The sequence below is a fragment of the Apodemus sylvaticus genome, chromosome 21, assembly GCF_947179515.1.
Source record: "Apodemus sylvaticus chromosome 21, mApoSyl1.1, whole genome shotgun sequence".
NCBI lineage: Eukaryota > Metazoa > Chordata > Mammalia > Rodentia > Muridae > Apodemus > Apodemus sylvaticus.
In genome coordinates, this window is record NC_067492.1 from 10,490,652 (window position 1) to 10,516,906 (window position 26,255).

Sequence of the window (26,255 nt, forward strand, 5' to 3'; positions counted from 1 at the left end):
ATATTACCTGCCGAAGTCTCTGCGCATCTGTGGGTTGTGTGGGATAGGATTGGCCTTATGCGCCTCTACTCTCACTAAAAGCAGCAAATCTGCACTTGGCGGGCTTTCTGGAGGAATAAGCAGACTGTGAACGAAGACAGACATGTATTTAAAAACAGAATAAAAAGCATTATAGCGATTCAGAATTCCTGCCACCTGGGACCATTCGTTCCTTGGATGGAACTTATCGGTGGCCACCACCGTGTGTGAGTCTTGAAAACTTAGGGATGCAGAAACAAAACAAAACAAAGCAAGACCCAATACCAGGGTCCCTGGACTCAAGCTTAGAGCTGAGAAAGGAAACAGAAGGCGGAATCCAGCTCACACCTGGGGAAAATTTATAAACCTATTAAGGTTTACGGTGCTGCTGTAATTCCATAAAGACAATTTCAGACACAATAATGCAGCGTCATAAAGCGGCGCAATATGTAGTTATCTCCCATTTGTCGGGGGATCACCCCAGAAGTCGGGTGTGACTCTAATCTCTTCCTGACCACCGTGCTTCAGACTGAAGTCCTTTTATGACTGGAACACTAAGAACATTTTTGTTGTTGTTGAGAACTTCACATATGCACATCTTTCAGCCAAATCCGGACCCAGTTCCTTCTTTCCAATTGTTGCCATATTCCACACCACTGTCTTTCTCTCTTTACTTAATGTGCTCTAAGTCCACGGAGCCCACTCGGTACTGCCTATATGTGCATGGGTGTGGGGCTGTCTCCGGGCTACATTGCTGAAGGAAATGGATTCTCCTAAGATCATTCTTGGCCCCCATGCCACTACAGCTCTCCACTAAGAAGATGGAGCAATCCAACTAGACTTTCCCAGTCTCCTGCGAAATCCACCCAAGAGCTTCCGACTACATGTAAAACATAACCTTAAGGAGCCCTAACCCATGATCAGCAAACTGTGTTTTTGCAAGACCAGCTAGTACATACTACATCTTTGTGGGATATGTGGTCTGGGTCCAGTTACTCAGGTCAGACACTGTCGCCTGAATGTGGCCAACACATAGTCGGGTATGTCTGTGTTCTCATAAAGATTTATTTAAAGGAAAACAAGCAACGAGACAGATCTGGGTTCCATTTGTTGACATCTATTCAGAGTCACTGTACACACGACCACCTCCTAGCACTCTCTGAACACTTCTCGCCCATTCTTCAACTATGACACCACTTAGCTCTTTGTAATTCCTTGGCCCCTCTTCCTTGACTTCTAGTGGACTCTTTCTTTGACAATGTTCAGCTCCAATTCGACCTCATCAGAGTTCACTGTCATTACATTACTCTTTGTTTGTTTGTTTCATCTGAAGGAACATCATCTTTTCTGTTCTTTTAATTGCTGGTTAACTTTCTTCTCCTAAAAATCCGTAAGTGGTATGTGTGCGTGCACATGCATGAATATGTAGCTATACATGCTTGTGAATTTCTATGCATGTGGAAACCAGACAACCTTGGATGGTGTTCTTCAGACGCCCTGGTGGCTTCACTGAGAATGTCCCTAGTTGGGTCAGATGCTTGAATACTTGGACCCGGGTTGGTGACATTCTTTGGGTAGAGTTAGGAGGTGTGGCTTTGCGGAAGGAAGCATGGAGATGGACTTTGAGGGTTTAAAAGACTCCCGCCATCACTCTGATTTATGCTTGTGGCTCAGGACGTGGGTTCTCAGCTTCCTTCTCAGGTTGCCTGGCCTGCTGCTTGGTGCATACCTCTGTTCGGCCATCATGGCGTCTAAGCCATGAACCATGAGCACAAGGAGACTCATTCTTCCAGGAGTCCCCTTGGTCATAATGTCTTATCACAGAAACAAAAAAAAGGGATGGACACAGGTGGGCTCCATCAGTTGCCTTTCTTCAGGCAAAGGTCTCTCATCAGCCTGGAACTCACCAACTTAGCTAGGCTGTTTGTCCAGTCATCTCAGTGCTCGGATTATAAGTACATATCATTATACTTTGGGTTTTTTCTTTTATTTTATATCCATGAATATTTGTCTGCATGTATGTCTGTATGTGTACTATATACATGCAGGGACCACAGAGGCCAGCAGAGAACACTGAATTCCCTGACACTGGAGTGACATATGGTTGTGACCCATCATGTGGATGCTGGCAACTGAATCCAGATCCTCTATAAGAACAGCCAGTGTTCTGAACCAATGAGCTAATCTTTCCATCTTAAAAAAACAAAAACAAAGCCGGGCAGCGGTGGTGCACGCCTGTACTCTGGGAGGCAGAGGCAGGCGAATTTCTGAGTTCGAGGCCAGCCTGGTCTACAGAGTGAGTTCCAGGAAAGCCAGGGCTACACAGAGAAACCCTGTCTCGACCCCCCCCCCCCAAAACCCAAAACCAAAACCAAAACAAAAACAAAAAACGTAAGTAGATTTCACTGATCAAATCAGGTCCCCATGCTTGCAAGACAAAAGCCCACTGCACATTGAGTTATTTCCCCAGCCATCTCTTCAGCCTCATAAATGTCTTAAAAGCAGAGACCTAATGGTCTGGGTCATTTCTATGCCCCCAATGCCTTCAACAATACCTGGTTTAGAACAGCTGACCAATATAAAGTCCCTGAATGACATGTCTGTAGCAATGGCTGTGAAATCCATTTCCTGGAAGTTATCACTCCTGGACATCCCACAGATGTCCAAAGCAGTAGATCAGGCACTGGGAACAGACTCCAGGGGCATATTAATAGTGATGTGTGTATCACTGGGGTACCCTTCTACCAGACTGAGGGGTCCAAGCATTCTCCTCTCAGTAGACCCTCTAGCATCCTGGATGCTCTAGTGACCCAACGGAGTGGAGTCCTCTTGCACCTGATGGTGGCTACCAGAGAGGAGGTGAGTTAGAGAGAATGAAGACCCTGGGGGCCAGAATGAGCTGTTAATGGGCTTGGTTCTGAGATTGTGAGAGATGTCTGTTGTCTGGGGACATTCACACTGACACAGTTAAGAGTCACTACAGAGATTCTATTTCTTGGATGACCAAGAAGAGTCAAGAGTAAGCTAGGTTCAGATATCACCTTGCATACTGTTCAATCCTAGAATTTTCCATTTGGGAAGTTGCCTCTGGTTGGATTATTCGGCTCTTTGATAACATTATTTTCTGACCAACTGTACTCAAATGATAGGCTAATGACATTCTTCCTAGGCTATGCTCCTCTACCAAGGCTCTGGCTGAGACTTGAGGAGACAGGCAAGCATCAGCAACTCTGACCCTCTAACTTAGCCACAAAACCCAGGGAAAAGGCCAGACTGAGACAGCTTTACCTTGCTTGAATGCACATAAAGAGTCCAACATAAAATGTTGCAGATACTGAGTAAAGTACAGGGAAACACAGGAGTGACAGTTCTCATCAGTGTGTGTGTGTGTGTGTGTGTGTGTGTGTGTGTGTGTGTGAAAGGAGAAAAGATTATCTCCCAATTCCTGAGCTGAGTTGAGATATAAATCCCCTTGAACAAGAACACCTGAACATGGATCAAATTGTAATAAGGCTTATTCTCCATCTTGCCAATCTGACTCCTACCCTACATGATTCGCCACAAAAGTAGGTAGGGATGAGTTGGTAAGTGCCATCCTGTAGAACTGATGGTAAGTTCAAAGGAGAATAACCTCTTCCGGGACCGGTTAATGAGATGACAGGATACCAGACGCTGGCAGGCTGCCACAGGGACCTACCAAACATTTACTGATTAGAAAAAGTGGACTCTAGAAAGTGACTTGCCTGTGACCAGGCAGAGTCCCACTTCTGTTGACCCATGCACCTGCCTTTGACTGCGTGAAGATGCCCAGGGAAACCCTGGAAATCAGCTAATGCAGATGGTTCTCTCCACATAATGACTGACTTGACATGGTGTGGTTTTTCACTAAAAGATGTTGAGGAAAGTTAAATTTTCTTTTTAAACTCTTCATGGTTAAGAAAACACATGAGGTGGCTGTGGCTGAATACCATGGAAACTATGAGGTTGGCTGGGGCAGAAAACAATGAGAGAGAATGTGATTTGAATATCTGACATACCATTAGGGGGAAATCTGCTATGAGAAAAGAGGGCACCATAAAAGGTTTTACCACCACCAGCCCATCCTGACTAAATGGGGATTTACTACTGAGCCAGGTACAAATATCAGCTCTTGACATCCCAGCCATCCTTATGCTGTGCTGGGTACCAAAGAGCAACCATTAGCACCACAGCCAACTTTACTCAAATGGTTCGAGTCATTTTGCTGCCAAGACAAGTAGAACTCTCAGGGTGGACAACTGCCCCAAAGGTCAACTTGATTTAGTTATCTTCCCTCATGTCTGGCCGGGTCAGAGTTCTTTTAAAACAAGCTAGACCATACTTGGAAGAACCTGGGGTGAAAACAAATGGGGGGAATCTCTGTGCTCATATCAACTCTTTGCAGAGGGGATGTGGTGGTTTGAATATGCTTGGCCCAGGGAGTGGTGCTCTCAGGAGGCATAGCCTTGTTGGAGTGGGTGTGGCCTTGTTGGAGTAGGTGTGGCCTTGTTGGAGTGGGTGTGGCCTTGTTGGAGTAGGTGTGGCCTTGTTGGAGTGGGTGTGGCCTTGTTGGAGGAAATGCATCATTTTGGGGATGGGCTTTGAGACCCTTCTCCTAGCTGCCTAGAGTACAGTCTTCTGTTTGCCTTCAGAACAATATATAGAATTCTCAGCTCCTCCATTACGATGCCTGCCTGGACACTGCCATGCTTCCTGTCATGATGATAATTGACTGAACTTCAGAACCTGTAAGCCAGTCCCAATTAAATGCTGTCCTTTATAAGAATTGCCTTGGTCATGGAATCTCTTCAGAGCAATGGAAACCCTTATGAAGATAGGGGTTTCCCTCCGTATAAAATGGTGTTCAACCACTCCTACACTAGATATCCCCTCTGGCTCTGGTGTAGCACTGGCCACAACTTCAGATCATGTCTTCTCCATTGCTCTGTCCTCATGCGGCTGTGAACACCATTGGGATTGGACAATGTCTGTCCCCTGACTATGGGGGCCCTCAGAGCTTAGCCCTTGTCGGCACATTCAGTCTATTTGGGGAAAATACTGGGAGGAAAAGGAAGAAAGCAGAGAGCTAGGCACTGTGGGAGTCATGGGGTTGTCAAGGAGGTAGCCTCTGCTCTGGCCTGTCTTCTTCAACATGGAATAGGGCAAATGCAGCAATAGGAACTGGTCCTCCTCATGACTCAGATACGTACGTACCTGAGGGTCATGCCCCCCTCTGAAGTGAACCTGAATGTGACCAACACATACACTGGCTTGACACATACAGTCCTTACATTACTTTTGTTCCCTGATGCCTCTCAAGGCCCAGGGTGGAGTGCTTCTCTGAGCTTCCATCCGGGCCTGCCAAAGCCAACCCCATGGGCAGCTCCTGTGTCATGCTGGAAGTCTGCCTGAAAACTCACATCCCGTTTGCCTTATGCACAGCTGACCAAAGGTTCTGGAAGCTAAAGTTCTCCTGAAGAGTTTTCTCACCCTTAGATTTGCAGGGTGAATGGTAGGCAGACTGGATCTCTGGATAAATGGGAGTTGATGGCTTTTTCTAACACTTTCCTGAGGGCTTAAGTTCCACCTGCCCACACTGCCAAGCCTCCGTACCACTTCTTGCTCGGGCTGAAGTCCTTTCCTTGGCTTCCCTCCCCTAAGACCCCACACTTACCCTTGATCCTCCCTTAGGGGGAGCCCCAGTGATTGCTCGTAGTTAGCCCTTCACAAAGGCTCCTAGGAGACTAGCAGGGACAAAAACATGTGTGAATTGGTATTAGCAGGGCAATCAGGGTCCTGGAACAGGACCTCTGGGAATCCTGAGGTCCTAGACCTCTTTTCCACTTTCTTCAAGGGTCTTGGAACCTGGCTGTCTGGTGGGACCCCCACAGCCTGGCCGGGGAGGGGGGCATCAATCAACCGCTGTAACTATGAACAGAACTGAAAGACCATCATTCTGTGTTGATGTACTTTCATCCAGGACTGATTTCCCCAGAACAATACCCTGGAGTGTAGTGCCGAACAGCTGGGAACAGTCTCCTGTCTGTTCCTGCAGATAAATACAGGTGACCTTCCTTTGTGACGGATGGGTACTGATGGCAGCCGGGTACACAGGGACGTGGCACTGGATCGTTGGGAAATGAATTCTCCTTCGTACCAACCATGTGTCTCTTCGCTTTAACTTTGCTGAAGGGAACAATGTCAGAGCATCAAGAGTAATCTCAGCGTTAACAGCACAACCGCACACTGGCATCCGCTGAGCATTTGTCAAGGCCCAAGCTTGGACATAGCCTGCTGCCTCATTTAATCCCCACACAAGGGCTCTCAGAGAGCTACTGCTATCCTGCTCCATACTATGGACAAGGCAGTTGAGGCTTTTAGAGGGTTCAGGGGCTAGCCTGAGGTCCCACCTTATTAAAAAGTTGAGTGTGAAGAATTAAAACTGGGAATAAGGTTTAGAACTGGACCCAGAAGCAGTTGCATAATGTGTGGAGTTGGGTGAAAAATGACAGTAGTACTGCTGTGTTCATCAAGAATTAAAAGCTTAGGGTGTTAGAGAGGGGGCAGTTAACAAGACGGGTTTCTTCAGCGTACTCGGCTTGTGATGCTGTGTAAGCCTCACCCCATGCAGCTGGCCCCAGCAAGACGGGCTCAGGAGAAAGCGATGAGATTACAAGGAGGGTCTCAATGTCTTACCCTGTGTCTCCCGGAGCCTTTTCCAGAATGCTCACAGTAAATCCAAAGGATTTGGGGAGCCGATCTGCTGGCCAGGAGGACTGTCCCTCTTTCATCATCTGAAGAATTACTCAAACACAAATGTGTCCCAGGCTGGACCTGATTAGAATCTAGCACAACCATTGGAACAGAACAGACCCATAGGCTGGAGTCTCTTAGATCTCAGACTCATGCAAGATCTAAGAATGGTTGAGGACTGTGGTGCCTACACCCAGATGATACAGGCCCTGCCATCTTCAGACTCCGAGCTGAGCAGGGCTGACAGGGTCTGTGATGGTTTTTACTTATCCACTTGGATCACTTAAGAAGAGAGCCCCAGTTGAGGAACTCTGTAGATCCGGTTGTGTGTCTGTGGAGATTGTCCTGATTGTTACTGAGGTGAGAAGATGCATGCCATGGGTTGGGACCTGAACTGTGTAAGGGACGAAAGCTAGCTGAGCACAGAAAACAAGCAGACAGTATGGGTGTCTTCATTCATTCATTCATTCATTCATTTTCCATCTGCTCTTGACTGCAGATGTGGCCAATGGTCACAGGCTCCTGCACCCAATACTTTCCTGTGACATTGCACTATAACTCGGAATTGGAGACAAAGTCCCTATGTTGCTTTTGGTCAGGCTGATTATTATTATTATTATTATTATTATTATTATTATTATTTTTAATGACAACAGACACTAGCATGGAACCAGGATAGCATCCTATTATCAAATAAGGCGTCATCTCTAAATTTCCCCACGGTCCTCCTGATCTCTGGGAAGAAAGTAGCGGACTCCAGAATGGTAGATGAGAAGGAGCTTGTGGCTCAAAGCTCAGGACACGAACTCTGGACTCCTGGCTTTCTCATCTGTGAGATGAGGATGGTTGGACCCACCACCTCCCGTGGCAAGAAACAGTTAGTGGTACCTAAATCTCCCAGCACACCATGGGGGACTCAGTTCAATGATAGGAGAGCCCAGTGGCTGTTTGTTTACTCAAGTTTCTGGACCAACCAAGAGCATGTGGCCAGGGACTTGGGAGATGGCTCAGTTAATGGAGTGCTTGAGACACAAGTGTGAAGACCCGAATTCCATCCCCAGCACCCCGTGTGAAAACCTAGGCACAGCAATCTCCACCTGTAATGCCAGCATTGAGAAAGGGGTGATGGGGGTGGGGGACACCGGGACTCATTGGCCAGCCCGCAGGGCTGAAACAGCCAACTGCAGGCTCAGTAGAGACTGTCTCAAAAAGAATCTAATGGGGAGAGTGACTTAGGAAAACTCAACAAAGGAGCAGGGAATTGTAGACCTTAGAGAAACAAGCATTTGTGCAGCAAGCCAGGAAGGTAAACTTGAAAAGGGTCTCCATTGTGGGGGTTAGAGGAGGAAGGGACATCTGCCACCCTCACAAAGCCCTGACACTAGCTTCTCTGCAAGTTCTTTGCCCGGTGCTAATGAACCTCGGCAGTTTCCACTAAAACTCTCTCCCCACCTCTCCCAGCCCAAGCATCTACCTTCCTGACACCAAATCTGACCTGATCCTTCCCATATCTGCTCTAGAGTTAAACCTCGAGGCTGCTGAGAGAAAAGAAAACAATAAACGGCCGTTCTGCACCCACAGAGGCATCCATTCCACCTGGCAGTCCAAATCTTGTGTACTTTATGGGATAATATCAATCATAAAGAGAAGTGCGAGCTGGTTTATATTTCCTAGAGACAACGCTGCCCCCTAACCGGATATCTTTGTGCTTTAAGGAATTCAATGTGCATAAAGGATTCAATTTCCTCCTTGAAAATATGACATGGGTACAAAGCAATAGCACTTGAAATGTTCCTAAACTTTCTGGAAGAACACAGCCGTGGGAGGGAGATCAACCCTCATCTCATCACATGCATGTAACAGACAGAGAGGTCAGACTCAAAGCCCCCAGATGCACCACACATTTTGACGCCAGCATCACGTTTCCAGTCCATCCACATCCCAGCCATGACACTCAGGGTCTGGGGACCACGCACAGCGAGAAGGACTCATTCTTGTTTTGCTCACACTCTGGCCTCTTTAATAGCTTTCTCCATCCATCTTGCTGACCTGCTTTGCCCCCTCAGCTCCTTCTAAGTAGTTTTCTGTAAACATCAAAATCGAACTCTAGGGTCTTTCTCATCACAAGTCCCCTCTCCATCAAAAGAAGGGCCTGGAGAGGTGCCACGAGGTCTGCTTGGACGGAAGTGATCTGATTTCACCTGGCCAGGCTGCGCCTCACCAGGCTTGTTACCATTCCTCTCCCTCCATGTCTCCCAGTAACACCCCACCCCGGGGAAAACACACAGCAAATCCACCATCATTTGTAGAGAGCGCATTCAGATCTGGGAGGGGGCATGCCTGCTCCTGCCCTTTTGAGGATGTGATGAAGAGCAGAGAGAGGGAACTTGTGAAGCTAAAGGGAGGTTTGAGGCGCCTTGCATACCATTATTCACCTGGTAGTCTGGGGAGGTTGCCATGGCAACATCTCCAAAGTCTCCAGTATCTACATGTCATTGATACACCCCATCAATTCAACAAAGGCAGAGAAACAGCCCAAGCTGGCCTCCGTCTCCTCGATGGCTTGCTGACTGACTATTTTACCCATTGTATAGTCAACACTTCAGAGCCAGCAACAGTGACACTCTTAATACAGGGCTTTTCCACTTAAATGTATCTCAGGGCATAAAATTAAAGTCAACACCAGCAGGCATTTTCTCTCTTCTTTGTTCTACGCTGTCGCAGCCGTAATCTCAGGGGTGACTTTTTTTGGCTGGATACTGGATCCTTTAATTAGAATGTTCTGGCCCCTTGAAGGAGGGGATCTAAATTCTAAGCCCTACCTAAATAGGTTAAACGCTGTGAAAGATAGCACGGGCCTTAAGGCCTGGAGTCATTTCCATAACAGTAGCTACAGGTATTTCCAGAGAGAAATGTCTTGCCTTTGGCCCTTTGACTGAAGACAAAAAGGTGTCCTCCGAGCATCTTCCATGGAAAAGGGAAAAGGCTCAGCCTGTCACACCAACATTGTTCTTACTGAAAGGCAATTATGAAAAGGATTCACAGGGCAAATTATGTGGAGGACAGACTTTCTCATCAGAACCCCACAGGGCACACTGTTCGCCTTCAGTCTGTACATTGTGAGTCAGATATCCACACAGTTCCCAACACTGACTAGGCATCAGAGTCCTGGATGTAACATCACCCCTGATGACTAAAGTAGGTATTTTCACAGTTTTAACCCCTGCCCCCCACCAATTATGTTGAGTTTCATGCTTCTAGCCCTTGCTAGAAATCAATGCTATTTCTCATCGACCAGTCAGGATCCTCGAAAATGACCATGTGTCATTTTAAGGGCTACCATGCTGATGGCCAGACAGTGTGTGACCTACCTGTGGGTGAGCCTTCCATGACGTGGCCGATGTAAGGGCCTTCCCGGAAGATGGGTCTGTTGTCGTTCTGATCAATCACGATGACTTCCAGAGGCACCGGCCCCTCCAGGGTTTTGCCACTGGCATCTGTGGTCTCCACAAACAGCTGTAGGAGCAAAGAGATTGGGAGAGAAAGAAACCATTATTTTTAAAATCAAGACAAGGGTCCCTGGAGAAAGGAGGCTGTATCAATCATTTTATGAGCCTTTGATGATATTGAAACTCTGGTTTCCAGGGCTTGTCACCAGGAGGAGAACAGAAATTAAACAGTTTACAATATAAGCCAAAGATCAGCATGTGTTAAATCCCCCTTGGAAAAAATTCGCAATGAAGTCATCAAATCTGCAAAGAAAGTTAAACACACAGAGACACAGACGCATATACACACACAAATACACAGACACATACACACAGACACACACAGACACATACACACAGACACATACAGACACACTACTGCAATCTACCATAGTTAGGAAAATGTGCATATAATGTTTGCTTTTCCAATCTCATTATCCTTCAGAGGAACATCATACTAATAGAAACAATACAGGAAGCAGCACGAACTGGGGGAGCCTGCAGGGTTTGTGGTGATGCTGAGCAGACAGTCAGATCAATACGCATCTACAGGCATCCCTCAGGTAGGAAGGCTGGCATGTGCAAGGCCCTGCTGAAACCTCAGGGCTCCTGCCCACCAGGGATTCCCTCAAAAAAGCCAGAGACCTCACAGACCCATGAAGTGCTTCCAGAGAAAAGCCCCTCTAGATCGCAGCCGAAACGGCAGCACGGACATTCAGCCCAGCTGCTGGTCTGGAAGCGGAGCATCACACCATGGTATTCCCAGGGAAATGTTACGGTCCTGCGTTTCCATTTACTGACCTTACTTGGGCCTTGGCTTCTCTCAGTAAAAGCAGGAAGAGATTTTTGAATACAAGTGTCCCTCCCTTCAGAGGAGATGACCATGCTTTCTGGGCAGTGGAGACCAACGCATAGAGCCTTTCCACCAAGACTCTCAATCCCTTGGTTTCTTCATGGGTGAGGTCTCTCTCATAAACATTACAATCATATTTGTGATCTACAAATGTGGACATGAGAGGAAACTGGGCCTACATGGAGAGAGGGGTTGTTTTCTGTTTTTCTTTAGCACTATCATATCCTCTGTGTCAACACACACACACACACATGCACACACAGGCATATACATACACACACATGCACGCATCCACTCACACACATACTCCATTTGCTTTCTTGAGAAGATAATACCTTAATAAGAAAGTTTTAAATGGACAAAGCCTTCTAACATTGCACTTATATGATATATAATAGAAAAGAAATGTTGTTTCAAAGCTTGGGTTTGGGAGACTAGGCTCAGCTGCTAACATGGGAACCCCACTAAATCAGGGCAAGCACCCCATGCCTACAATCCCAGCAATGAAGAAGCAGAGACGGGACAGACCCCTGGGTTTGCTGGCCCATCAGTGTGACCAATCAGTGTGACCAAATCAGTAAGTACTAGGTTCAGTGAGAGACTCTGTGTCTTAGTTTCCTGCTGCTGTGATAAAATACCCCTTAAAGGGCAACTTAGGAGAGAACAGGGTTATTTTTACTCTCAATTGAGGTTTCTATCCCATTATTCCTGGGAAGCCACAGGTGCAGGCTCTCGAGGGAGTTGCCTGCACACAGACACAATTAGGATCAGAGAAATATGAATTAACACACGCACGCTAGTGCTTCATTTGCTGTCTCTAGTTGAACAGTCTGGGATCCACTTTCTAGGGACTGGTCCCACCCACAGTGTGCGTGGGTTCTTCCCACATCAATCAACATAACAGACACTGGTATCCATAGATATGCCCACAAGCCAACCTGATTTAGGTAATTCCTAGTTGAGACTCTCTTCTCAGGTGATTCTAAGTTGTGTCAAGGGGACAAAACCTATCATCACATCTTGTCTCAGAAAATCTTTAGGCAAGTGATGGAAGAAGATGCCCAGTGTTGACCTTTGGTTACCACATGTTCCTGTACTACACATGTGTGTCATACTCAAGCACACACACCCACACATATGACATCCTTGCACATTTCCCTTGCTATTCTCATGTTAAGGCCAGACTGCGGTGAGCAAATACGGGTTTTCTGAAGGACACTGTTCTCACATCCCAGAGGGGCTCTGTGTGTTGGAAAATCAATGCTGAGCGATGTATGCTCTTGTCTTCCTTCTCCCCTCCTGAGTGAAATGCTTCAAACCCTCAGATTCCTTCCTTTGAAAGTCTGAAACCACGTGTGTGCCCTGTGAAATCACACGATGGATTCTAGTGGCACAGAAATGAAGCAAGACAGATACATGCAAGGGAGGAGGGCCCGCCCCCATCTGTCATCTTTGAGATGTAAAGCTGCAGGGCAGAGCCCACCAGGAGAAGAACAGACGATGGCCAATGGCGGGAAGCCACAAAATGACTGCTCAGGGGAAAGGGCCCCAGCAGCCCTTTACAGCCAGTTTGTCAGCCAGAGCCTCAGAGTTGCTTTCATGGTTACCTTGCCTCTGGAATGATGAATCCTGAAGGCACATTCTCTGGATTCTTAACTGTGGGCTATGACCCCCACATGAGGTTCCACAGCCAAATGTGGGGCTTGTGAAAACCTAAACATCACTGAAAGAGTTCTAAATAAGCAACGGCCAAACTTTAACTAAACACCAAAGGGGTGATGAAGATGAGATGCCCTGGCAGTGCGTGCCCACGTTGCATTTTGCAACTCCATTGCAGCCTTCAGACGGGGAGGAACTTGCAGAAAACTGGATTTCCCACAGCACCCAGGCCCGTGGCATCCAGCCCCATACACTCCCTCGAGGGAAGAATTTGTATCCCTCTGGCTTTAATGGCTGTTGTAGACGTGAGGCACAATCTGCAGGGCCTCCAAAGAGATGAGGAGGAAGCAGTGGAGCAGGCGTCCTGTGGCTGAAGCCTCCAGATGTGTAGGACCCAGTGAGTATGGCCTGTACCTTCTGGACCCTAGTGCTTGGTGAGGGATTCTCACAGACTGGCTGGTGGCTGTGAGGACTCTAATGTGACACACAGAGCCTCTGATGCAAGGATGGCCCAGGAGTGTTACCAAAGTTTCCATCTATCTATCTATCTATCTATCTATCTATCTATCTATCTATCTATCTATCTATCCACCCACCCTCCCACCCACCTATCTATCTATCTATCTATCTATCTATCTATCTATCTATCTATCTATCCATCCATCCATCCATCCATCCATCCATCCACCCACCCACCCACCCACCCACCCACCCACCCACCTACCTGTCTGTCTGTCTGTCTGTTTATCTATCCCCTCTCTCTTTATTCCTCCTCCTCTTTCCCCCTCCCTTTCTCCCTCCCTTCACCTCCCTCCCTCCTCCCCCTCCCTCCCTCCTCCTCCTCCCTCCATTCCTCCCCCATACCTCCCTTCGTTCTCTCTCTTTCTTTCTTTTGAGACAAAATGTTTTACTCTGCATCTCTAGCTGACCTGGACCCCACTATGTAGCTAAGGATGATCTCAAGCACACAGATCCTCCGAGTGGGATTGCAGGCTTGAGTGACTGTGATTACCCAAATCTTACTCCGATGTTCAAGGGTTCATTTTCAGCCTATTTTAGAAATGGTGTGAGTGTTTTAGGTGTAGTCATTTAATCCAGTGTTAGCAGTCAGGGGAGATGATCCTAAGAGCCCAGAGGTATAACAGAGGCTGCCATGGGCTCATCATCTTGCTAAGAGCGTGGTTGTGGCTAAGAGGTGGCTTCAGGCCCATCCTACAGTGAATCTTCTGCCCCCAGATACCCCATCAGGTTGTGGTCCACACTGCTTCTAAATTAATTCTCTCTATCCCCATCACCACCTCTGGAGGCTGGCTCTACCACTCTCACCATGACCACTGGAAAGGGCACTTTTAGGATTCACCATCAGGACTGCAGGGTCTTCCCTGACCCCTTCACACTGTCCACCATGTCTCTATGTCACTCTATAGCAGTCACTTTCCAATAGCGTCTTATCATTCCTCAAGTAAATATCATGTGTGTGCAAGTACACGCGCGCACGTGCGTGCACACCCCCTACACACACACACACAAGAGCATGGAGGCCAGAGGTCAATGTTGAATGTCTTCTTTAAATAACTCCATCATATGTGTTTAGGCGTGTGACTTAGAGTATGTCTACTTCACATGCATTCTGGTGCCTGAGGAGGCAGAAGAGGGTGTGAACCCTCTGGAGCTGGAGTTACAGGTGGTTTGTGCTGCCCAATGTGGGTGCCGGGAACCAAACCCCCAACCTCCAGGTCTCCATTACTCCAGCCTCTCCATCTTAGTTTCTGCGATAGGGTCTCAAACTGAACATGGAGCCCATTAATATGGCTAAACAAGCTGTCCAGTGGCCCAGAGAATCCTCCTCTGCCTCCATCCCTACCACCAGGGCTACCAGCATGTGTTAGTTACCAAGCTGGGCATTTTATGTGGGTGCTCTGGAGGTGAGCTTTTAAGTCCTCTAACTTGTGTGACAAGCACTTCATAGACTGAATCACCTCTTGAGACCCGTCTGATTTTATTTTGTTAATTCCTTCTACAGCTTCACCCCAGCCCACTTCCACACACTCCATCATGGAAATCCTCTTGTTTCTTACCAACCACCCGCAGCAGCCTTCTTAGCTCCTCAGGGCACACATCCAGCCCAAGTCTTGTCACATACACCCTCCTCCTAAGCCTGAGCTTCCCAGTTCCATGCTCGCCCCTCTCCTTCCCAGGCTGGACCCCAGGACTCTCCTATGGTTCTAACAGACTAGTCATGGTGTTCCTGGTGTACCCTCTCATGGTCACTCTCGGATGTAACATTTCCCACAGTGTGCAATGCCTATTCATGAGTGAACCTTTCCATCTCAGCCTCACAGGCTCCTGAGGACGGGGTAAAGAGGAAGGGCTTGGTGGGTTAGCGAGTGCTCAGATCTGAGGCCTGACACAGAACTGTTTGCATAAACCCTCTTCTGAAGAGGTGGTTTCTCTTTAAGAGACCAAAGCCTAATGCTCTGGCTTCAGCGTTGACCATCTGTCCTTCTCCCCAGCTCTGGCACAGGAGGCTGACTGTCAGTTTGAGTTCACGGGCCCTGGGCCAGTTGACTCTGTGCTGTCTTAATTGACCAACACAAGCCCCAATGGTAAACAATATCAAAGCATATTAAACTGACAGCTTACTTTTTAAAAGAAGGGAATTAACATTTATCTGGTGTTCAGCCCAGGCCCAGGCTTTTTATACACCTGCTTCAAAACAAACTTGGAGAAATACTGGCTGAGGCAAAGAAACTGCAGTCACAGTCCACAGTCACAAAGCTGGTGTGCTACTAGGCAGCATCCAAACTCAGGACTGACTCCAAAGTCCACATTCCCTCCTTCTGCTTGTGTCCCTTCAAGGTCCTGTCGCAGCCGGCCTTGAGTTGTTGGCTTCAGTAGCTTTACTCACTGAGTCATTTGCTTCATGGTTTTATATTACATCGGCTGCTATTTTATAATCTTGTAGCGTGGAGGCAAGGTTTCCAGTGGATTTGGGGGCACAGCTGGTGTGCACAGTCTCACTAGTAGTCACAAGTGTGCCTGTACCTACTGGCATGCACAGTGAACCTCTGTGTATCACACAGCCCCCTGCCACAGAGCACAGGCTGTGCACATTACAGTAGCAGCCCAGCTCTATGCCCTGCCTCTGCCCCCATGTGTGTGTATGTGTGTATGTGTAAGTATGTGTGTGTATGTGTAAGTGTATGTGTATGTGTGTAAGTGCATGTATAAGTATGTGTGTGAGTATGTGTATGTATAAGTGTATATGAGTGTATGTATAAGTATTTGTGTATGTGTAAGAGTGTATGAGTATATGTGTATGTATAAGTGTATGTATATATGTATGTATGTGTGTAAGTGCATGTATAAGTATGTGTGTGAGTATGTGTATGTGTAAGTGTATATGAGTGTATGTATAAGTATTTGTGTATGTATAAGAGTGTATGAGTATGTGTGTATGTATAAGTGTATGTATGTGTGTATATGTGTAAGAATGTGTGTAGGTATGTGTGTATGTAAGTACATGTGTTAGTATATGTGTAAGTTTGTGTGAGTGTGTGTATGTATATGTATAAGTGTGTATATGCGTGTGTAAGTATGTATGTGTGTATGTGTGTGAGTGTGTGTATGTATAAGTGTGTGTATGTATATGTGTAAGTGTATGAGAGAGTGTGTATGTGTAAGTGTGTGTAGGCATCACGCACACATACAATGACAGATAAATGTTGGCCTAGGAAGATGCTCCTCTGAACTATTAACTTTTTTTTTGAGACAGGGTCCCTCACTGGCCCAAGCCTCACCTGGTCAGCCAGCCTGGCTAGCCAGTGGGTCCCAGGGTCTGTCTCTGCTTCTCTAGCCCTGGGATTACAGGCCTATCACCAAAGCTTTGCTTTTCTCTGAGAGTTCTGGGAGATCAAATTCAGATCCTGCATATCCTTTAGACCTGTTCTTGTGAGGCAGAGGCAGGCAGATCTCTGTGAGTTCAATGCCAGCCTGGTCTACAAAGTGAATTCCAGGCTAATCAGAGCTACCCAGTGAGATCCTGTCTAAAAACAAAACAGCAAAAACAATAAACATAGGCCCTCAGGCTTGGGAGACAGACACTACTCCCCAGTCACAGTCATAGATTCTTCTGAAAAGAAAACTGAATGGAATGACAAATAGAAACATCAAATGTATAGATATCAAAAGTGGATTCATGATGTCAGAGGCATCGGGGATGTAAACCGCTCCTAAACTTTTTGGAGTAAATATGGCTTCTCCTCAGGTCGATAGACAAAGACGCTGGGTGTTAATATGCTTGGCTTCAGAGGGTCTTGGTAGGTGGGCACAGGGGTGTGAAGACAGCCTGTTGTGACATTCTGCTTCCAAAGGTCTGGTCCATGGTGACTGGGCTGTGGGTATTAGCCTCTGAGCCCTGCATGTGGGAGGGCAGGATTGAGGAAGGCCACCAGGGTAGAGTCCCCTGAAACATCCTTCCTGATACCCAGCTCCTCCATGCCATGTCCTTCCATCTAAGGGAAAGTGAGTCGGGACATACTCTCTACTAGAGATGTGAACTGGCAAAGTTGAAATATGCAAGCCCAAATGACTCTTTAAACTAATTAATGCCTTGTACTGCTCGAGATGCTATCTGCATGATTCATTAACAAGACTCCCTTAAAAACAAAAGCAGAACCAAAGACACAGTGAGCCAGACGAAGTGTGCGCACAGGCATTGGCTTCCAGCAACACCACAAGCCCTTAAGGCCACGCCCTGCATTTGGCCCATCTTCTCCTCTCCCATCACGAGAGAGACGGGGTGTCTGACATCATGATCGTACATGATGGGATGAGAGGATGGAGATCAAAACTGGCTTCGAGGCTTATTTTTTTTTTTTTTTGAGTGGAGGCCAAGATGGAGAGCTGGCTCTTAAAAGACTCGAATGGGCTGAGTCAGGTCACTGAAGGGAGGCCAGGATCAGTGGAGACACTGCATCCCATGCAGTCAATGCCCTGGTGAGTTCTTTTGAAGAGAAACAATCCAGGAGGCACGTCAGTGACCTCTCAACTCTGGTGATTCCGATTTGCTTTGGGCAGAGTATTCAAATACAGTCAAACACAGACACAGCTAATGACTTTTTTTTTTTTTTTGAGATATTGCAGTACAAGCCCGGGAATCAGTAATCAGTGGGCTGTGCACAAAGGCTTGTTTTCAGTCACAATAAATGAAGATCTTATACCAGCTGCAGCTCTAACACAAGGAGACTCAGTTTCCTCTGTGCAGATAAGACGCTGTCACCGAGTGGGTGCTTTCTATCTGCAGTTCCTCTTTGTGGCACATTTTCTGACCTGGAAGTCACGATGGCTGCTGTCTGAGGACTGAATCTTCAGGGACTTCTGCTTGAGATAGCTTAAAAATCCTAACAAAGCAGCCTGCTTCTTTTCATTCATCTTTGTAGCACCGCATGTCAGCAAAGCTGGGCCCACAAAAGAATCTCTGCAGGGTTCGATGTGGATGTCCAGGTGTCCCCAGTTAAAGTGGATTGTAAATTCAGATCTCTGTCTCTGTCTCTGTCTCTCTCTGTCTCTCTCTCTCTGTCTCTCTCTCTCTGTCTCTCTCTCTCTGTCTCTGTCTCTCTCTCTCTCTCTCTCTCTCTCTCTCTCTCTCTCTCAGTGTGTGTGCGTGTGTGTGTGTGGTGCCACATAAAACCTTGATCTTAGGGCTGGAGAGATGGTTCAGCAGTTAAGAGCACACATTGCTGCTCCAGAAAACTCCTTCAGTTCCAAGCATCCACGTCAGGCAGCTCACACCCATGGTAACTCTAGCTGCTGTGGATTTTGATACCTTCTTCTCTTCAAGGGTACCCAAATGTGCACACACACACACACACACAAGCAAACAATCTATTTAGAAAAGTAAGAAGTCATATTTACCTCCGGGAGAAGGAAAGACAGAGCCACAGATGCGATGACCTGGATGTTGGGATGTTAGTTAGCCCAGGCTAACTCAGGGGCATCTCAGTCCTTACTTCTAACCCTGAAAAGGAGCTCGGAAGTGAAGTCTCTAGAATCTGGCAGTTATTTGGTGCTCACACAGGAAAAAAATCCACAAAGTTCCCTTGTGAATAAGAGATTTTGTTTTAAGTATGTTGTGTTGTTTATTTGCAGGATGATGCCTAGAGGTTAAAGGTTGCTCCAAGACTCTAAAGAAATGACTGTTTCCACAGGGGTCCAATGTTTGCTGTGATAAGAAAGAAAACGTAAGACTAATCCTGACTTAAGTCTGTAAACGTGGCACTTAGACTGGTCCTGCTTTCTGTACTGCTGGCCTCCTGTGTTCAACATCTGTCTCATCAGCATTGAGTTATTACAGGTTCCTTTGTTAGAAACAGGTTCTGCATACACATATGTGTGTAGAACACACATGCATGTGTGTATATATATATGCTCATAAGACATATATTTATCTATATCTACTATCTGTCTATCTACTATCATCTACCTATCTATCTATCACCTATCATCTATCTACTATCTATCTATCTATCTATCCATATATCTATCCATCTATCCAACCATCTATTTATCATTTGTCTGTCTATCCATCTGTCTATATAGAGCATAGGTTCCTGGTCTCATTAGACTACAAACAGCTTGAAGACAGCTGTTTGTGCAATGTTTGACCACTCAAGTGCTGTGAAGAAACTAAGCATCAAGGAACATTTTCCATTGAGTCTCAACTCCCAGTTCTCAGGCTCTGTCCAACTCTCAGCCTTCTTCCCAGCAGGACATCCACACAGGTGACATGAGCAAAGGAGGGAACTTCCAATTTTGTCTCTGTTTCTCTGTCAGATCCTTGTAAAAAACAGGCATGCCCCAATTTCTGGGTCCTAGGAATATACCAGGTTACACAGTACAGTGGAAGAAGCCAGCAGGTCAACTCACTTTAAAACAAAGTTTTGCCTGGGTGATCCTGGATCCTATGTAATCCCACAGTGTTTAAGAAGGAAGGAGACTAGAAGGTCTCAGTAATGGAGTGAGAGAGAGGCTTGACCTACTCAGGTGGTGGGCTGTGGACATGGAGGATAGGACCATGACCCAATGACTGCAGGCAGCCTCTTGATACTCAAAAGGGAGAAGGCAGGGATTCCTCCCTGGAGCCCACACATGTGCACGCAGCTCCGCAGACACCCAGATTCACACACGGTATAAGCCATGTGCAATACTCAACCCTCAAAACAGCATAAAAATAAATGTGCGTTGTTCTGAGTCCCCGCGTTTGGGATAATCTGTTACGGCAGCAATAGGAAATTAATACAGTGTCCACATAATTTATTGTTCCAACAAGAATATGTTTTTGGATGAAAGTAGATACTATTAATAATTATGCCAAAACAACAGGCACTGCCCAAAGCCATTTTAGGTAAACTGGGTCACACAGCTCTCTTACTTGACTAAGTAACTGGTTCCCTGGGTCTCGGTCTGTGCACGTAACGAATGGAGTTTGCAGTACCCCTCTGTGTGTGTTATGACTAAAGGAAGAGAAAAACACATGCATGGAGGATACGAGTTGGTCTGTCAAGGGGAGGTGACCTTGCCGGGCACCTGCTGGGCACTCAGCACAAACCAGGGTCACACCAGAGGTCAAGATTCCCATGGCAGCCAAGGAGCCCCAAGAAGCAGCCTCTGGCTGCTGTGTGTGTGTTTGGAGGTGTGTGTGGGGAGGCTCAGTCTGAAAGGGTAGCTCAGTCATCCCCACATAGTCCTCCTAGGAAACCGTTCGTTTCCCATAGATCTTTAATGATTAGCAAACAGGGATGCAGTAGCAATACTAACAGTTCAGTTCTGTGTGGTACTCCTCGTCCCCTTAAAATCCTCTCCTTTTAAGCAATCCAGACTTCTCTTTGACACCATCATATGCATTTCACGAAACTTTTCTTCGTTGTGTTTACCCATTCAAGAAGAATGCTATCAGGAACAACTGGGGAGGACCCAGGGTTGAACACTGTGAGGCTTTGGTAGTCCTCTTCTGTATGTTCATGCGACTGCATGTCAGTCTGCCTCCCCAGAGGATACAAAACTCACATTTCACCTCCAAAAGGGAGATGGAAATTTCACACTTGTTACGTTATTAATTAAAGACCTCAATCCTATTACCGGAGGCTTAGGAAAGCTCGGAGCTCTGGTGCTCCCAGTGTGGAGGGAAGACTCTCTCTCAGATAGTGTGTTCGATTTTACAGCTACAATAAAAACACCTTTTCCTAATGTATATGCATTCTCACAACCACACTGGGCTTTGAGGACATTTTTCTCCATTTAATTTCTGAAGTAACTTTAATTATGCAGAAGGAGTCAATGCAGATATTCAAAATAATTTTATTTGAGCAGCTAGGTGAAGTCACAGTAAATAGCCTGTGACTCCAGAGGGGACACAGGCTGGAAATTTTAATTGGCTTCAGTGGAATTTACATAAATCATAAATGATGGAATTATGCCAGGCCCATTAAAACCATGTACCAGGGTCAAGAAGATTTTTGTGGAAAGTAAGAAATGTAATACTTCGGAAAGCAAAGCTGAGGGGAAGCCATCGGTGGGACCTAATTCTTCTGTTTTTTGTGCATCCCAAAGAAAATGTAGACTAATAGAACTGAATATTGTGCTTTATTTTAAAGATGTGTGTGTGTGTGTGTGTGTGTGTGTGTGTGCCTTCACCAGTGCAGCCCCAGAAGAAGACGCAAGAGGGTGTCAGCGGCACCGGAGCTGGAGTTTCAGGTTGTGAAGCATCCAACATGGATGTTGAGAACAGAACTCTGGTCCTCTGCAAGGGCAGCACGAGCTGTTCACTGCTGAGCCATCTCTCCAGGCCCAACACTCTAAAGTTTACAGATTTAAAGTCAAACTGTTACACACAAAATGTATCAGGCATCATCTTACCAAAACTGGTAACAAAATTGGTGTACAAAGACTTAAAGCATCATCTAGGCAGGTTAAGGTACTAAAAGGGTAAAAAGGCCATTGAATATTTATGAAACAGAGCAAAGAAGACCTGAGTTATAATCAGAGCCATAATTTACTCTGTGAATTATTGATACATTAAGGTACTTAAATGAAAGGTTTTATAAGCTAAGATAGCCCGATAAAGTAAACAGAGGCTGAGGAGATGTTTGTATCACATAAACTCTGGTTTATTTTGAGTTTTCTAAAAGCTGGTTAAAACAAAATCAATAGGGAAAAAATAACAATTATCCAAATGGCAACACATAAAGACCAAAAATTATTATAAAAATGAAATGAGGTCTTCTTTTTTTCTTAAGCAATTGTCAAAACTAATCAGAAAAAAAACAGCAGTCTATCTGGCAAACTTGGGAGAAACAAGTTCTCATCCATTACAAACGGTGGTAAAACACCTTGCTGGGCCTGAGAGATGGCTCAGTAGGTAAAGAAGCTTGCCGCAGAGTCTCCGGTCTCAGTTCAATACCCAGGAGAGTGGAAGGAGAGAACCAGTTCACAAAAGTTGCCCTCTGACCCCCCTATATATGGTGTGGCCCATCTACACATGTGTGTATACACAAACACACAGAAATAAATGTCATAAATTTAATGAAACATTAAGATGCCTTTCTGAAGTGTAACTTGTTGGAATTCAGCAGAGATTTGAGGATTTTACTTCCAGAGATGAAGCCTGGTGTGTGTGTGTGTGTGTGTGTGTGTGTGTGTGTGTGTGTGAAGGCAGTGTGTGTTCACACACACATACAAGCATGTGGTGTGTGTGAGAGAGAGAGAGAACTGATGATGACACACTCATTTACATTTTGCATAAAAATGGGAAAAGTATAAAACAACACTCCGTGTTCCAAGTGGAGACTCGTGAGAGGATTTTTGAATCAGTAAAAGTAGAACATCACCTTGCAGAAACACTTCAGAGAAAAGAAAATGTATTTCTGGCACAGAAATAACATTAATAATGCAAGTGGAATATTTAAGAAGCAAATTATGACTGAAAAAGAGGACACATGAAAAGATGCAGTTTTTGGAAAACAAGACATCCTGCTACCAAGATCATGTTAGGAGGACGCTACAGTGACTGTTTTCCTGTAGGTGAAGTTCCCTGTCTCTCTTGTCCTCTATCTGTAACAGGCACATGCTAATGTCTGAGTCAAGCTAAAGAGTCAACGATGGCGGCTAAGGGAGGGAGTCACTCTTCTATGGAGATGCGGCTGCTGCTAGGCTGCTCACGAGCCAGATGATCACCTGCACACCCATTTACAGATGCCCAGCACTTATTTGACTTGGGGAACTAATAGTAATAACAATAACAATACAGGATCAGATCAAAGTACATTGTATCTGTGTCTGAGTTCTTTAAAGAAGAAATAAGAACATTAAAAACAAAACAATGTTGCCAATGTTTGTGGCTTGCAGGGACTCAGTCTCCTCGGACTTGGTTACTATGAAAAAGAGTTTTGTGGTAAGGAACAGCGTACATAATTAGGACCTTATCAATGCGGTCTCTCTGCTCTTTCCTCTGGCTTTCTTACTTAAAAAATGTTACTCTAATGTTACTCTACTCCTCTCGCATCGCCCCCCTCCCCTTAGTGTGTGTGTGTGTGTGTGTGTGTGTGTGTGTGTGTGTGTGTGTGAGTACGCATGCACGCATGGGCATGCGCGCCCCATACATGCACTACCCATGGAGGCCAGAAGGGGGCATTAGATCCCCTGGGGCTAGAGTTACAGGTGGTTGTGAGCCTCCCTCTCCCATGTGGCTATTGTGTACTAACCCTGCTCCCCCGGAAGGGCTATACTTACTCTTAGCTGCTGATCCATCTTTCAAGCTCGTACCCTGCTTTCTTAAACATGTCTAACTAAGACGCTAGCTTTGCTTGAGTGGCCTTAAGGCCAACTCTCTAGTGCATATCGGTGTAGTCTGAGCGTCCCTCACCTCCAGTCCCTTATCTGATCCCCACTAGAAAGTCAAACTCTATGCTGAACCTGGCCATTGCTCATTCTCTGTGGGTCACCCTTTTGGACAAGCTGTCGCCCCTTGCTCATGCAACTGTCTCTTTAACTGTCCCCGTGCTTTCTCCCATGCCCCTCAGATACCAAAATTAGCTTTTAAATATCGAGTGGGATTTTTCTCTCTGGCTTTGGATATCTTGCCGTTTGTAGGTTAACTGGATACATCCGTGATTGGATCTCTTTGTCTAGAACCACCTGGGTACCACCATGCACTTCTTGGTAAACTTCAAAGTTGCCAAAGTAATTGTGTTTGCAGGGCCGTTGGATTTGCTGTGCCCTCACCTGACACACTGTTTCCTTTATAGGTTTCCATAGCTCTGCCCCCTCTTTCATTCACACCTGTCCTCCAAAGCAGATACTTTTTCTTGAAGAATTGATTGAAAACAATCACTGCCCTTCTCCCAGTGCCATTCCCCTCAGCTCTGGCTGTTCTCCGCCATCTTCTGCTTCCATTTTGTTGCTGTGATAAGCACCATGACCAAAAGCAACTTAAAGGGGGGAAAGGGGTTTATGTCAGCTCACAATCACTGAGGGAAGTCAGGGCAGGAACGTCAAACAACCCACAGAGGAACGCTGCTTGCTGGCTCACCCACAGGCAGACACCTACCTAGGCAGCTTCCTCATAAAGCCCAGAATGATGGACGACCTCCCCATGGAATGGTGATTTCCACAGTGGGGCGGGTCCTCCTACATCCATTAACAATCAAGGCAAGCCTTCCCAGACACACCCACAGGCCAATCTAATCTTTGCAGTCCCCCAATGTAGGCGTTCCTGTCAGGTGGCTTTAGGCTGTGTCAAGTTGACAAGCTGATGGAACTAACTAGGACACTGCTTAGTCGTGAGGCAGTCCTTTGATGTCTGCTGGAAGATAAGCTCACCAGGACAACAACCTGCGCTCTGTTTCCGCGACACACAGAAACAAAGTCTCTTGGAGAGCTTATTTTCCATAAATGAAACAAACAGAGAATCAGTTAGGGACTTTTTTATTTTTTTTTCTATTTTATCAGGAAGATAGTTTACTCTCCCTTAAGGACAGTTCAATAGACAAGAGAGAAATGAGACCTTTAAAGATTCTCTGAGGGGGACCCAGCCTCAAAGCAAACATTAAGAATTCAGTGGAAACATCTTCCTCCCATTTCAAGGGAAGAAACCCACTTCGGTGCACTCGTTGTTAACTTGTCAAAAACATGCAGACTGATGATCCTACATGGGGGTGTTCATTGTTTGGTGGTGATTGATAGCAAATGGTTCTGTTCTGACACACATATTACTAATAAGCATATTGAAACGAAGGCAAATAATGCAAGTAGATCTTAATACAGACTCCTTCCCGCCAAAGTGATCCCATCTGTCCCTGCCTTTATAAATGAGGCAATCCAAGTTCCCAGAATAGGCTCATATTTCTTACATAAATCCCTCCCCACCATTCTTAGAACCCTAGCTCAGCATCTCTCATCTGATTTTTCATTTGTGGCGAAGAAAAAAAAAGATTGCCTCAAGCAGTCAGTCATGACTGCGGCATGATCAGACCCCTGCTGTTAGATTCTTTTGGATTTCAACCCAGATTGTATCATCTCTTCTCTTTTGGCCACATGCCCTTGCATCAGATTGGGGAATGGCCTCTTTGCTGAGCAAGCAGTATAGACGGCCCTATTTATAACTAAGCCCATATTCAGCTTCATCGCGTACCCTCTCAGACCTCCCCTGCCTAACAGCCACTCAACTTTCTCAAGTGTCCTGGACGGCTCAGAATTAGAGTGTCGTTGAGAGCCACTTTCATGACCCTGATGTCCCCTTCGCATGCATCTGCAACACGCTGAGCAGAAGCACAGCCTCATCCACAGACAAGATGGCGGTTCATAGACTCACTGGGCGGGGAAGCTGCTGCAGCACAGCGGGTGAGAGTAAGGACGCACGGTGCAGCTGGCACTTCTGTTCTCTTCTGAACTTGGGAGGTTGGTCCTACAACACTGTTGTTGTTGGGGACTCATCCCTAGAACAGTCCATCCCTAGACTCCCCCAGACACTCCAAGAGGGGAACAGACAAGCCATTGGGCGCTGTCCGTGGTCCTGAACCCAGCTGCAGGAGCAGGAAGATTCTAGTACCCACCCCAGGATTAGCCCCAGATGAGAGAGGACTTCCTGATGTTGCACATCAGGGTAGGTGTAATGCATGCTGGGAGAGGCACCTTTACTAAAATGTTTCCCAGGTGACCAATGCAATATTGACCATTGTTACCTGGTGAAAATTCTAGTTAAGAAGAGTAAACGTTATGTTCTTGGGGTGGGAAGTACACATTATGTAGCGTGGGAAGGCTGGAACTCACTTTCTCAAGGGCCTTCTCCTCAGTGATGGCTTTGTCTGCTGCCTTCTGCTTAGTGGATCCCTTTGTCCCCGTCTGCTTTCTTTATTCTAGCATTTGCTTGCCTCTGCACTTGTGCAAGGAGGAGACTCCATTTGGCACAC

The 26,255-nt window shown here is 46.3% G+C and overlaps 1 protein-coding gene across 1 annotated transcript in view; it reads right to left on the reverse strand.

The window, feature by feature from the left end:
- Positions 1-26,255, reverse strand: part of Cdh13 (cadherin 13) — a 1,029,145-nt gene that overhangs the window by 341,036 nt on the left and 661,854 nt on the right. Inside the window, exon 6 of the mRNA XM_052167056.1 lies at positions 10,161-10,305. Within this exon, the coding sequence (XP_052023016.1) occupies positions 10,161-10,305 (145 nt within the window). The remainder of the gene's footprint in view (positions 1-10,160; positions 10,306-26,255) is intronic.